Genomic DNA, 14,578 nt, shown 5'->3' with positions numbered 1-14,578 from the left:
CCCTCCTTTATTGCCCCCATCGCTCTGAGGGCGCCGGCCCCCCCTCACTGCCCCCCCGGCTCGCGGTGCCCCCCGACTCCCCTAGGGGGCGCACTGCCCCGACGGCGCGCGGCGGGGGGCGTGGCCCGAGCGGCGGCGGGCGGTGATTGGCGGGCGCGAGGCTATAAATAGGGGCGGGCAGCGGGGGGACAAAGCAGTGAGCGCGGGACCGGCGGGAGGGCGGCGGTGCGTCCGCGGCTCTGCCTTCTCCGCCGCGGCGGCTTTATTGTGCTTTTCACATTATTTTTGCCTTTTTCGCGAGGAGCCCGGGTGTGGTTTGATTTTTGCCTGGTTTTTTTTTTTTTTTTCCTCTCTTCTGTTGTGGCCGGCCGGAGGGACTAAGGGGAGATCAATGAAGGAAAGAAGAGCGAGCCAGAAGTTATCGAGCAAGGCGGTGATGGATCCCAACCAGAACGTGAAGTGCAAGATCGTGGTGGTGGGGGACAGCCAGTGCGGGAAGACCGCGCTGCTGCACGTCTTTGCCAAGGACTGCTTCCCCGAGGTGCGCGGGACGGGAGCGGGGCTGGGCTGGGCTCGGGGCCGGGGCGGCGGCGATGGGCGCGGGCTGACCGTGCGCTGTCTCCCGGCAGAGCTACGTCCCCACCGTGTTCGAGAACTACACGGCCAGCTTCGAGATCGACACGCAGCGCATCGAGCTCAGCCTCTGGGACACCTCGGGTGAGCGCTCCCGTTCGCATCCCGGGAATTCTGGGGGGGGGGATCGGGAGGAGCGGCGGTCCTGGCGGGGCTGCCGGGCTCCGCGTGCGGCTGCTTCTGGCGGCTTTTTGACAAAAATCTCAGCCATCCTCGCAGGATCTGCTTGGCTGAGGGTGTGGGCAAGGCTCCGGGAAGCGGTTTGTCGGCATTGCAGGGGAATGTGTTCTCACCTGCCTGGCTGGAAGGAGCTTTCTGGGGAGCTCCGGGGGTGCCTCTGCTGCCTGCAAACCCCGCTTGGCCTGCTAGGAGAGGGAGAAGGTGTTTATGTGCCAATGGTGAATTATTTCAGCTCGCTTTGCAGCTCCCGGTGGCCTCCTTAATGCCTCCTTGGTTTTTTGCAAAACAGCACTTTTCAGTGTCCTAGAGAGTCTCTAAAGCCAGGAACGGCTTTTAGGGAAAACCTCTAGAATTTATCTCTGATTCTGTGGGATGTAGAGGGAGCCATCCTTGCCCCCATCAGGCTCTTCATTCTTCCAGTTTTACCTGGAAGAAACCGGCTCAGACGCCTCCAAGGTTGAGGGGTTTGGGGTTTGGCTGGCTCTGCTCGCATGTTGAGACAGGAGCTCCTCTAGATCCGCCTGTCGTTGATAATTTGGATAATTGGGCTGCACTTACAGCCAGGGGGATGAGGGAGCACCCCAAAATTGCTGCCTCAGTGCTGGAGAGGAGCGTGGGGAGCCGGTGTGGCTCTGCCTGTGGAGAGCTGAGGATGTCCAGGGGGGAATGACACCAGGAACCATGCCCAGAGGTGTGCATCAGCATCATCTGCAGAGCTGATTTGCAAAAAAAAAACCAAAAAAAACCGAACTTGGCAGAACACGCAGTCCCTCTCTTTCTCTGTGTAGACTGCTCGTTAATGCTGAATTTGGACCCGGCAGTTCCTCCTCAGTGCGACAGCAGTTCTTTTACCAGGAATGAAAATGTTAATCCCTGTTTAAAAGAGGAGTTTAGGCGGCGGGTTGGCTTCCCTCTTGCTGTTGAGGAAATGATTCCAAATTCTTGCAACACGATTACTGGGAAAAGGCAGCCTCTGCCCACAACCAGTATCAGCTTTGCTCTGAGCTGATTTTTTTTTTTTTCTTCATCTTATGCCAAGTGAGACTTGCAGATTTCTGGAGTATGTCTGGTCGGAGCTTTCATGCTGATTACTAAGCTGGCTGGAACTATGGAGCAAGGGCTTATTAAAAATTATTAGTTATTTTGGAAAGTGTTATCTTTATTAACACACAACACACACGCAGGCTGGACGTGGGAAGGTTTGGAATCTTGTTTGTCAAAGGCTGGAGATACCCATGGAATGAAATATTCCCTAGCACTTCAAAAGACAAAAGCAGTGGAAGAAAAAACACCTGCCAGCCTTTTGTCCTCTGTCCTGGAACTCAGAGCAAGTGTGGTTGAGTCAGAAGCTTGAGACCAAGTGGGTGATTTGTTTGACATCCCAAAGTGAAGAGGAAATACTTGAAAGACCCAGTGCTTGGTTTTACAGAGTGGTACTGAGTGGATCCTCTGGCTGTGGGACTCTGGATGAGGAATTTTGGCTCCGTGAACATCATCCCTTCTCACCCAGTGCAAAAACCCAGCTCTGCCCAAGCCCATTAACCCAGAGCAGAATCTCATCAGCAGATAACAGACAGCAGGAGATAAGGGAGTGTTTTAGCCTTATCTGAAAGTCTTGGTAATTTAATTTTTACAAGTCTTTGTCCTGCTCCTCTGCTGAGTTAGAAGAGATGTCTGAATGACATTTTTAAAGCAGGACTAAATCTAATTAACTTCAAAAGATGGCTGATCATTGCAACACGGGGGAGGTGATGGCTGCAGGTTTTGTGGTGCTTGAATAACTCTTGGGAAGGGGGGAAAAGATGCTGTTTAATTGAGTTTTTTTGGAATATGCTGCAGATATTTCCAAGATGACTCAATCAGTATTTTGTATTCATCTTTAACTTTTTTTTTTTTTTTTTTAACTGGGAGCATTCAACAGCCTTGCCAATCGGTCCCTTGAATTAAAATTGATAATTAGGTTTTGCAGCGAATCCTTTGGAAGGATGTACTGCCACCTCCAACTCCTTTTTTGCTCACTGGGAAAATCAGAAAAGCTGTGGCCATTGGTTAAAATAGTTGTGTGAGAGTGAGAACAGGCCCTGCTGCCACAGTTTTGGTTTGTAATTCTTTATATACCAACGATAATAACATGTTTTTACCAGAGAACTTCTAGGTGTCATGCAACTGATAGAAAATTTAAAATTCATTGGGGAGTTGTTGTTGCATCTTGGATTTGCCCATAGGAATATGGGACAAGTAAGAGTGGAATGGAACGGGAAGGTTCATTATTCAAATGTTTGCTGGTGCTGTCTAGTTCTGCAAGTCATTAGAAGGATTTAAATTAGCCACAGCATTAAGGGAAGCACTTGCCAAGTCGAATTTCAATGGGGTTTGGGACTACCAGCCCTCTCTCAAAGCAGGAATGTCTGGTTGCAATCTCACTACACCATAAATTACTCTGCTCTGTGGTAACATGTGGCAGTCTTGAGCTGTTTGGGAGCTCTGCTTCTTGTGTGAGGTGGAATATTAAAAGTTTCTCCAGGTTAAAGCTTCATGGACTTTCAGGGTCACTGTGAAAGAAAAAAAAAATCTGTATTAGCTGCCTTTATCTACCACCTAATCTGCATTTATCAAGTTTTTTTTGCTCCTTTGATATTTATATTTCTTGCTAGAACAACAGCAGCTGTGGCTTAGAAATACCATTAATTAAGTGTACATACCTGTGTCTCCCTAAAATGTCTTTTAGGGGGTTTCTTTATTGCTTGAACCGTGGCTACTCCAATAAAATAATTCTCAACAGGGCCAGGAATACTTACAACTGCTGGGGATTAACAAGTAATTAAATCCAGAAGGGCCTTGGAGCTGAGAGTCAAGTTAAGTTTTGCTGTGATTTTTGACTGTATACAATGTACTCAGTGTCCATATACAAACAGAAATTAATTGGAAAGTTTCGTGCTGAAACCTTTCAGGAGAAAGCTGAAACTTGGACAAATTAAAGTTGCTAATTCCTCAAATTCCCTGGCAGTGAGGATTGCAAAGGAAAAGTCCAGTTGCTGTCTTTGCCTCCCAGTTCTCTTGTTGAATTCTGTGATTTTCTGGTTTGAGTTGCCCATTTTTGCAGGGTTTTCTTACTACTTTTACAGGGGAATTAATTAGAATCTATACCTGGGAATGCCAAGTGTCCTCCCATAGTTTTCCCTTGGAGGTGTGATCCTACAAAATACTGTGAATATTTTTTGATATCTCTGTGCTTGGAGATAACCTGCACTGAAAACCCACCTCAGCCATCCCACTTTTTTTGGTGGGTTTTTTTTTTTGAAGGAGGAAAACCATCAGCACTGAATCAGCTCCTTGGAGCAGGCAGTGTTTGCTGTGTTTTCTGGGATAATTAGTGAACCCAAGGGTTTGGGAGTGAGAATGCTGCTGTTCATCTGTTGTTCTTTCACTTGACTGGGCTCCAAAAGGCTCCAAAGCCTAATTCCTGGTGGCTGCTTGCTGGTGTGGAAATAGGAAAGTCTTGCCTGTTACTGAGCCCTCCTGGCCTCAGGATGTGCAGCTGAACCCTCCTGGTGCCTTTGCATCTTCCAGCCAAACACCTCTCCCTGATCCAGCACCTGCAAGTGGTGCTAATCCACCCCAAAATTAAATATTTTTCAGCTCTTAACGATGTAATTCTGTTCTTTATTAAGATAGCAATATTTAAAGCTAAGCTTGGCATCCCCTCTAGGCCAAACCCAACCATATTGCTGGGGAGGGGTTTTATTTCAGACTAAAAGCTGAATTTTTGTTGGACTCTGCATGAAACATAAGGTTTCAAAAGCAGACCATCCTTAATGTTGCAAGTATTTTTGGCTGAAATGATTGAAGCTGCCAAACAAATTAAAAAAAAAAAAGGAGGATTGCAGCTGGAATAAATGTCCAGCACAAAGGAAAATGAACTACAGCCTTATCAGCAACTCCTTGATAAACTGAAAAACCACCCATGTTGTCCTTGCCAAAAATGCTTTATTTTGCAGGAACAGAATCCCAAACACAAATAGGCTTTTTTTTTTTTTCTCTCCCCACAAATACCATGGCTCCAGTTCCACATTCTCCTTCTGTTTTCGAGGGTTGGCACGGCTTCAAATCTGCAAAGGAACATGAAAAAGAGGGAGCAGCCTGGCTGGGCTGTGCTGGAGTTGTCTGTTCAGACTTGAGCGAGCCTCATTCCTGACATTCCTGCCTTCTGAGGGTTTCTCTGGGCAAAGGCATGAAAATGCCAGCTTGAATAGGCCTGCACAGTGAGGGCTGCAGCCCCTCTTTATTTGCACAGGAATAAAGGTTTGGTTATAAATGAGAGCAGGAAATTTCCTTTGTGGATCCTGCAGCTCGAGGAGTTGAAATGGGCTCTGTTTGTTCTGCCACACACCAGCTTGGAGAAAAGCTGGGCAATATCCCTCCTAAGCTTGCTAAAAGTGCTTTTATTCCAGCTCAGCATCTGAAATAGGAGGAATTCAAAGAGGAGGAAAAAAGAAAAACCTTCCAAGCAAAGCAGCTCCAGCTGCAGGGGTGGGAAGGAGTCTCGGGGCTGGAGGTGGGGACTCTGTGAGCACAAATCCCATCTCCTGCACATAAATGGGATCCCTGGAGCTGCTGAGTGAGCCCAGAGGTATTTGTGTGAGGAATGAGTTTCTGGGTGAGGCTTTGCTGAGACTCCTTTCTAGCCAGCACCCATTAAGGGTTCCCTCAATCCTGCCCTTGCTTGCTGGAGCTCAGGGAGACTCAGGCAGTGCTTTAATGTCACCCAGGTGGCTCTTAGTGGCACTTGGTGCTGCAGTTCCTCTGTGTCCAGGACAAATAACCCAGCCTGGGGCTCTGGGGTAGATAAGCCAGCCCTGGGGCTGCAGGACAGGGCTGTAATAGCAGTGCTGGGGTGTAATTAGCAGTGGAAAATGCTCACTGATAGCTGCAGTGAGGAGTTAACTCCGGGTCACCTCGCTGAGATTTGTTCCCAACGTGTCATTTGTGCTGAATTCAGCTGAAGTGGGGTGTGAAGAGCCTTTTCTGACAGCTCTGTCAGATTGACATCATTTACAGAGATGAGCATTCGAATTAAATCCTTCTCGTTCACTAAATTACCTTCTGCTACCTACTTTGGTAATGCTTCACTCCCCATGTGTTATTCCTCATTTCAAAAACAACATTCCTGGGATTCTTGCCTCCTTTCCCGTGCAGGAGAAGCCTTCCAAGTGAAGTCATCTGCGAGCCCTTCACACCATTCCTTGTGCAACAGCCTGAGCTGTCTGTCAGGGCAAAACCTGAGCAATTCCTCTAATCCAGTTAATAATCAGAGACCTTAGAGCCAATTAGTTCTGGAGAGCTGGGAAATCCGTGGGATAATGAGCTGATAACCCCCCAAACTCCTGGAAGCTGGGTTCTTCTGGTGGGTGTTCCATGCTGTGTTTTAGAGTCTGCTGTATTTTAGGATTTACAGAAGTAAGGATGTGTGATGGCTGAGAAAGTGAATTTTAAGTTGCCCAGGCCCTTGCCCTCTTGGAACACTCAGCTGGTTTAAATGCCCTCTTAAATGCATTAAGAAATGTATTTTCCTCAGGAAGTGAAGCTCACCACTGTTAAAACCAAACCTAATGGTGGTTGAGCAACTTCTTAGAAAAAACAAAGATTTTTTTTCTTTTCTTTCCCCCCCAAACCTGTTGCCTGATTCCCCAGATGATTAAAATACGATTTTTGACTCTGGACAGATGTTAACTCTTCACATCATGATTGTTGCTAAGGAAAACAAAATCCTTTCACAGGCCTGCAAGTAAAACAAGCAGCACTGTACCTACATCTGTTCCCCTAGATTACTAAATTAGCTTTGATCTTGTTGATAAAAATCTGGTTTATGGGCTAAACATAAACATTTATTGCAAGCTTTATTGGTTTACAGATTAATGAGGCTTTTTGTGACAAATAACTTGAGTGCCTGCCTACAGGATTGGGATTTTTCCCTGCTGGAAATCTGTTTCCTGCAACAAGTTCTTCAGTTTGAAGCAAGAGTTTCTTCTAAACATTGCCAATGTGACAGCTAAAGATGCTTTTTGCACTTGGAGCTATTTGTTTTAAATTAACTGTTAGGCAAATCAAAACTGAGGAATTTCAAATCTGCTTTAGAAAAAGCCTTTTGGGGCTGGAGGATTTGTTCTCCTGCAGGTTAGTGCTGGGCCTTAAACTTGAGCTGAGCCCGTTGCCCTCTCCTTGGGAGCTTTTGGTGGGTGATGGATCACGGGGGGTTTCTCTGAGAGCCTCTCCAGGCTGTCTGAATGACTGCAGGAAGAGGAGAACAGCAATTAATGGAGATGTTGTTTGTTTTCCCTGCAGGCTCTCCTTACTACGACAACGTCCGCCCGCTCTCCTACCCCGACTCCGATGCTGTCCTGATCTGCTTTGACATCAGTCGGCCAGAAACCCTGGACAGTGTCCTAAAAAAGGCAAGTGTTTGAGCAAGCCCTGAGCACAGAGCTCTGCTGGACAAGCTCATCCTGAAATCCCTGCAGTGGTGCTGTTCCTACTCTGGAAACTTCCGCTTTGTTTCTTTAAATGGAGCGATGACAGGAGGGTGCTTTAATTTGAGGTCATTTGTTTGAAAGGGGTGGATGTTAATTGAAAACAAAAACTTGCTAATGGACGCTCGGAGCTGAAGGAAATTCTCATTCCTCTGCCCTGAGACAGCAAGGAATTGTTGAGGGTGGTGTGAGGTGCTGTAAGAAATTGTATCTCACATGTTCCTGTGACAGGATTGGGAAACTTTGCTGGGTAAAAGTTGTCTGCCAAGTGTTTGGACTTCTGCCACGGCCTTACATAATTTGTGAGGCTGACATTGGAAGGAGCAGTGACAAATGCCTCTGGAAGCCACCAGCAGAGCTTGCAGTGGCACAGAAATGCAGCCCTGCCCCAAGCCCTTCATGAGATCACTGATCCGAGCTTGTGTCACACTTCCCACCACTCAAACACGGAATTTTCATAGTCAGGCTCTGTGTTTGCAGGGTGGTCCTGGTCCTCTCCTTGGCTGCTGAGCATGACCCAACTTCACAGTGGGTTTGGGGCTTAATGACCTGAAGTTCCTTTTTTTCTGAGGCTGAGGGCAGTGATTCTTGTCTCACTGGGATAAAGTGCCTTACAATTCTCTGAATAGGCTACAAAAAATGCTTCAAAGCTACTCTGTCTGTATCAAAAAGCATCCAGAGCTGTGGTTTTTCTGTCCCTGTTAATGCTGGTTACTTAATTCTGGAAGAGATTTTTCTTAAAATGCTTTTACACCCAAATTACAGCCTTCAATTTTAGGGAGTATCATCTGTTTGGATTATGCTGTGAAGGTTTTGGCTTTGAGTTCTCAACATAACCTTGCAGAAGGGTGAAACCAAATGAATTTATCCCAAATTCTGTCTGAGGGGCTCCTTGCTGTTTCACCTGGGACAGATTTGTGTAGTTTTGGGGGTGAGAATGCAGCAATAAAGCCACGTTTAGCCCTGCTGGTGCTGTGGTTGTACAGCTGGAGGTGGGGACACCGTTTGTGCCCTGGCTGGGGCTGGGTGTGAGAAACAGCAGCTCTGCAAACCTTTGCTCATGTGGGTAAATAATCTCAACTCATGCCCTCCTGATTAGTAAGCCAGTGGAATTCATGAGTGTGTGAGATAGGAAGATTTCATCCTTGACCAAGTTCTGCTGGAGCTGATGCCTTCAAAAAATTACCTTGAAGGCAAATCCAGCCATTATGTAAAAATATTTCAGCCTGGGACATCAGGACTGATTAAAGTTGTTACCCATTGTTTCTTTGGATTTAAACATGAACTGTTGAGTTTTATCTTTTTGTTTTGTTAGGGTCAGGATTAAATGTGTGAGATGGTATTTTTTGTTTGGACTTGAATGTTTATTAGTTTTTATTTATATTACAGTTTTACAAACTGCGAGTTCTACAGTATTTTAACAAACTAAAAATGGAGTTCTAATTCTTTTTTTACAAGGTTTTTTAAGGATAAACTAATTAAGAAATGACACTTAAATTATTTTTATTTTTAACTTAATAACTAGCTACTCGTGGATCTAATTAAGAAATGACACTTAAATTATTTTTATTTTCAACTTAATAACTAGCTACTTGTGGATTTTATCTAATTACACAATACCACCCAAACCCATGAAGGACTAGCTTTTGTCTTAAAACTTTTATCTTGTTTTATATATATTACTACAGTCTAAAATTTTAAACTCTTAAGTTTTCTGCTGTGTGATGTTACACGCTTCTATTCAAACTACACACCTATAATTTTAGTTCTCTCATTCCATTTTGGAAGCCTTCTCCACAGCCTCAGGTCAATGCAGCGTTCTCTTGGGATTTAGCATCTGACAACACAGAAAGTCTGAAATTCTCAGGGTTCCAACAATTAACAACTTTCAATTTTGCAGTGGAAAGGGGAAATCCAGGAGTTCTGCCCCAACACCAAGATGCTCCTGGTGGGCTGCAAGTCGGACCTGCGCACCGATGTCAGCACGCTGGTGGAGCTCTCCAACCACAGGCAGACCCCCGTGTCCTACGACCAGGTAGGGGCCACCTCCTTTTCTGTCCTTCAGCAGGGAAAAAAAAAAATCCCCTTTTCTGTCACTGGAGCCCTCACTGTGACCAGCTTCTCCCTCATGGTGACACCAGTGCAGCCTAAAAGGGAGATTTGCGCCTCTGGTCTGGGTGGAGGAGGGTTTGAAAACTATTTAGGACTAAAGGAAATCCTGCAGCCCCACAACACATCATAAAATTGTCCCTTTAAACATCATAAATTGTTGTCTTTTTGGTTGCAAATTGCTTTTTAGGTGAGTTGTTAAAAACTTCCTGCTTTTCTGTGCCTGCACACACCAAAAATGTAGCTAAAAGGTGACACATCCTGTTTATTCACTGACAAATTGGTAAAATTGCTGTCTGCAGACTTGAGATTTGAATGTTGTTTGACTTTAGAGCCATGACATTATATTAGAATATAATCTGTCCCCAGTTCCTTAAAGAACCCCTTGTCCCTCCTTCTGAAGGTGCAGCAGTGCCAGAAGGCATCTTAATTCTTGATGAGTTCTTTGCTCTTGGGGAAAGGAGAAGTTTGGAGCCAGGCATTAGAGGAGAGAAAAGGGAAAGGAACCAGGTCATGGGAGAGAGCAGGATGTAGGGAACAGGGAGACTGCTCTGAGGTGAGCTTCCCTTTATTACTCACATGTGTGTGATCATTCATGGCAGCTGAATCACCCTATGGCACCTCCACGAGTCACCTCAGTGTCTTTAGCAACCAGTTGGGGATGGTTTCTCCCCCTCATGTTTTCCAAAGCAGCAGCTCCTGATGTGGGGTTACTAAGGATGCAGCATGTTTACACTGGAAAATGGCAGGACTTGAGTAAAATCAAGTCTTTCCATGAGAGTGATCAAAACTCTGCTGGCAGGTGGATTTTTTCCCCTGGATTCACAGCTCAGCCTGTACCCTTGAGGAGCAGGAGTCAGCTGAACACAGAGGACACAGCTTCTTCTAAATCCCCTTGCCTGGAATGGAGTCAGAGCTTTCCCATTCCTCTGAACTCCAGCAGGAAGCACTGGGAGGGTAAGGACAGGCTGGTGACACCCTGCTCCAGCCTCCCAGTTCAGGCAGCTCCACCTGAGCAAACATTTCTGAGGCTCAGCTGAGATGTTTGACCTCGGGGAGGGCTGCTCCCACAAGCTCCTGCTGCCTTATCAGCCTCTCCCCCTTGCCATTGATAAGGGGTTGCATCACTGCAGGGCAAACAGGAGGTTGGATGCCCAGGGATTGGTGCCATCAGGCTGGCACTGAGCAGCCAGGAGGGGCTGGAGGCAGTGTGTGAGGAGTGGCACCTCAAGGATGTGGTTGGATTTCGTAACTCGGTAAAGATTCATCCCTCAGAAATCAAATGTCTCTTGGAACAGCTCCTGTTTTTTTCATTTAATGCTGTATTGTGCTCAGTAGCAAAATCAAGGATGTGGTTGGTTTTTTTGTAACTTTGTAAAGATTCACCCCTCAGAGATCAAATTCCCTTGGAACAACTCCTGTTTTTTCACATAATGCTGTATTGTGTTCCAGTAGCAAAATCCACCATGGGATCCCAGGCTATTGTCATCTGTCTGGGACGTTTGCCTTGTGCTGCTGGAACAAATATCCCTGCTTTGACTTCTTAAAATCACTAAAGAAGGGATCCTGTAACTCCTCATGTTCTTTTTCACTTTTTTTTCCCCTGTTCCCTATCAGGAAGCTGATAAAACTCTCCCAGAACACATTTCCCTAAGAACTTTGTCCTCTTCCTGGAGTTGGAAAAAGGACTCTGCTCCAGCTCAGGGCAGCTGCTTATTCCTTATGGCACAGAATTTCTCTCTGGAGATTCCAAGCTGCCAGATTTTCCAGGAAATTCCCAGATTCAGGTTAAGGTGAAACTGCTGAAAAGGCCTCACACAGACCCTTCAGGCTTTTTGCAGTTGTTTGCAGTCACTGAGCTCCTTTTCCCTCCCAGTTTGTGTTTATCAGCACACCAGATAATGCTTGGACACTTGTTTAATTCCTCCTGCAAACAAAATCTCTGCTTATTTTCCCAAGTTAGCTTTGGCTTTTTCCAGGGAAACAGCGCTGAGCTGGAATTGTGGGGATTGCTGAGGATTTTGCACAACTTTGTATTGATCACATGTTCCTTTTTCCCCTCAGGGTGCAAATATGGCCAAACAGATTGGAGCAGCCACATACATCGAATGCTCAGCCTTACAGTCAGAAAACAGTGTCAGAGACATTTTTCACGTCGCCACCCTGGCGTGTGTGAACAAAACAAACAAAAATGTGAAACGAAACAAATCTCAGAGGGCCACAAAGCGAATTTCACACATGCCTGGCAGGCCAGAACTGTCCACAGTGGCCACGGACTTGAGAAAGGACAAAGCCAAGAGTTGCACGGTGATGTGAAGGAGCTGGGATTTCCTGGAGGAGGAGGAGGAGGAGGAAGATCCAGGAGGGGTTGGAGCTCAATGAAGTCACAGCCACAGGGTGTTTAATGAGGGCTTTGCCAGTGCTTTCATGGAGACTTCTCCTGCTGCGTGAGACTGTACTTAAGGACTGAGCAGCAGGAAGAAAAGGCTCCGAGAGAGGTGGCATCAGGAATTTCTGTTGAAGACAATGCCAAAAAAATAATAATAAAAGGGAAAACGTTTGAATGTGCTGAGAGAAGAGAGAATGATTGGGAAAATAACCCTGCAAAGGAGAGATGTCGTGGACAGTGCTCGTTTCTTTTAGTAACGCTCTGCGCCTGGATGCTACCACTTTGATTTCATTCAAATAATACTTTAATGGGATTTTTTTTTTTAATGAAGACGTTATTAATACGCCCTTCTCATTAAGGAACTATCCCCGTGACCTTAGAGTTGGTTTTCCAAAGGATTTGATCTCATTTTTTTTAGTAGCTGATTGTGAAAATGGAGAGGATACGAGGCCGTGTGTGTCACCTAGAGGAAAATTTTGGAGAAGTCTGGAGTTTTGCCTTCCTGATCCACGGTGGGGATGAAGACGGCTGTTTGAGGATTCCCAGAATTCCCGTGGAAATGAGATGGATCCAGTTTGGGGGCAGGGGAGTGGGGGCAAAGCAGCCCTGCAGGGCTCTGACTCGGCTGTTCCTCTTTGTGGTTGTGATGTGGAGTTGGTGCCCAGTGCTGGTGTTCTGTGTGGCCTCGTTGCTGTAGGTTCAAGTGGGAGGTGCTGAGAGCTGTGATGGCAAATGATTCGTGGTTTTCCAGCCCTGATTGTTCCTTAAGCCTTACTGCCCGCCTGGGGAAGCCCCAAAAACCCCCTTGGGCTTCTCCCAGGAGCTGGAGAGCCCATGGATCCTGCAGAAAGCTGCAGACAAATGCTCTTCTGGGATGTGGTTCACTGCAAAAAAAAAAAAAAAAAAAAAATTACCCCTCAAAAACCTGCAAATGAGCCAGCAGAGCCTTTTGTGGTGCTCCTCATTTTGGGGAGGAAAAGGGGTCTGAAGAACTGTGAGGCCTTAAGGGGTCCCCAGTGGGAACTGGATACTGCCCTTAGTTTTAGGATTAACACAAAAGTATCCAGCCCCCAATCCTGAAATGGGGCGAACTGGTTCAGTCCAATCCCTTTTTGCTGTTGTTACACTGAATTAAATCAGCCTTTTCCAATGGTTTGCAACTCTTCCTGACTCACTTCTCCCAAAGGAAGGAGACAAAGCTCTGAGCAGGCTGGTTTTTGCTTGTGGAGGACAAGCATTTCATTCCCAATGGTGATGCTTCATTTTTGAAGTGTTTAAAAGCTCTGTTCACTCGTGCAAAGGTAAAGATGAACTCATAATTAAATCTCAGTTCTGTGTGTTCCCAGCACTTTGTTTCATCTGAGAAAAGAAGACAAATCTCACTCCCATTCTGGTTATTTCCCACAAAAAAAAAAAAAGACATTTTTGACCACCATAATAAGCTTTTAACTGATGCAACAGTGCTCTTAGGGCAGTATTACAAAATAGCTGGTAAGTGCTTCTTTCTGTATTTAAATATTGTGGAAAAATAAGTTATAACTGTTATAAAGCAGGACATTCATTACTTTTTTTTTTAATTGTTGAAGTCACTTTGTATGTTTGGTTAATGTTTCTGCAGTATTTATTAAAATACCTTTTTTTTCTTTGAATTAAAAAACAAAAAAAAAAGGAATTTTCTTGTAGTGGAAATGGCCTTTGTGTGGTAGCTCATTAATAATTGTGTGTTTTGGGGCATAATTGTGCTGGGGTTTGAGTAGGAATCTTTCTCTTGCAACAGCCTTTTGGGCATTAAATTTTCCACTTTGCTGTGGGTTCCTTCCCGGAGTTGTTTCCCAAAAATGCCAGAGGCATAGGAGCAAAGCAAACACGTGGGGGTTGCTTTGCTTTGCCTCTCAAGCTGAATTTTCACATTTTCAAATTTAGCTTACAGGTTGTTCTTTGCCAGAAAAACTCATTCCCAGCCGAGGGTTGTTCCTGATGCTGTCATCACTGGGAGATCCTTGGAATTCTTGAGTTGTCCTGAAATTCCTGTGTCCTCTTGGGACACAAAACTTGCAGCTCATCCTCCCCTCCTGAGGGTTTCTGGTGCCAATCCGGGCAGGAAAGCTGGGAATAGTCTCCCTGTGGTGCTCTCAGAATTCCATCTCAGAATTCCTAGCAGTTCATCTCCTGTTCCCTGCATTGCCCTGGTGTTCCTGATGACCCAGCAGCTCTGTAGGTGCTGTAATTAATCAGTGAGGGGTTAATTAATTACCCAGACTCTTCTCCTTTCCATCTTAAGGTGTCTTTGGTGTTCCCATCTGTGCCAGGTTGAGGAGCCCAACCCAGCTCGTGGGTCACTGACCCAAAACTGAGCCAGCAGGAAAAGTTCCACTCCTCCTTCCTTGGAACCTCTTTCCACTAAGGATTTTTTTCCCAATCCATGGTTCCTCTTGGAGGGTTTGTGGTGTCTTTATCAGAGCTGCAAATGGTGAAGGAGCAGTTGGGCCACTCTTTTTGGCTTCATGCCAACCCTTGTGGTCCCGCACCAGGCTCCTGCTGCTTTTCCTGGGGTTTCACCAGAGCTGGGCAGGGAATTCTGTGTGAGCTGCAAGCTGGGCTTTGTGACTCCTCTGCTCCCTCTGAGCTGCTCTTCCCTGGCTCCTGGTGGAAGAATTGAAATGTCTCTTCCTGGTCCCTCCAGTTTGGAGGTTCCCCAAATTTTGTAGGAATTTTGGATGTTTCATGGTGCTCCTGGGTC

General features: G+C 46.0%; 1 protein-coding gene across 1 annotated transcript; it reads left to right on the top strand.

The window, feature by feature from the left end:
- The first annotated feature begins 209 nt into the window (after positions 1-209).
- On the top strand, positions 210-12,725 carry RND3 (Rho family GTPase 3). The gene is made up of 5 exons (XM_041407740.1): positions 210-541; positions 630-717; positions 7,156-7,265; positions 9,241-9,375; positions 11,514-12,725. The coding sequence occupies exons 1-5, from the start codon at positions 392-394 to the stop codon at positions 11,763-11,765; spliced, it is 735 nt and encodes a 244-aa protein (XP_041263674.1). The 5' UTR covers positions 210-391; the 3' UTR covers positions 11,766-12,725.
- Positions 12,726-14,578: the final 1,853 nt, after the last annotated feature.

The sequence above is a fragment of the Onychostruthus taczanowskii genome, unplaced genomic scaffold (assembly GCF_017590055.1).
Source record: "Onychostruthus taczanowskii isolate IOZ18803 unplaced genomic scaffold, ASM1759005v1 scaffold10, whole genome shotgun sequence".
Classification (NCBI taxonomy): domain Eukaryota; kingdom Metazoa; phylum Chordata; class Aves; order Passeriformes; family Passeridae; genus Onychostruthus; species Onychostruthus taczanowskii.
The sequence above is the reverse complement of the archived record's forward strand: the minus strand, read 5'-3'. Positions and strand labels throughout refer to the sequence as shown.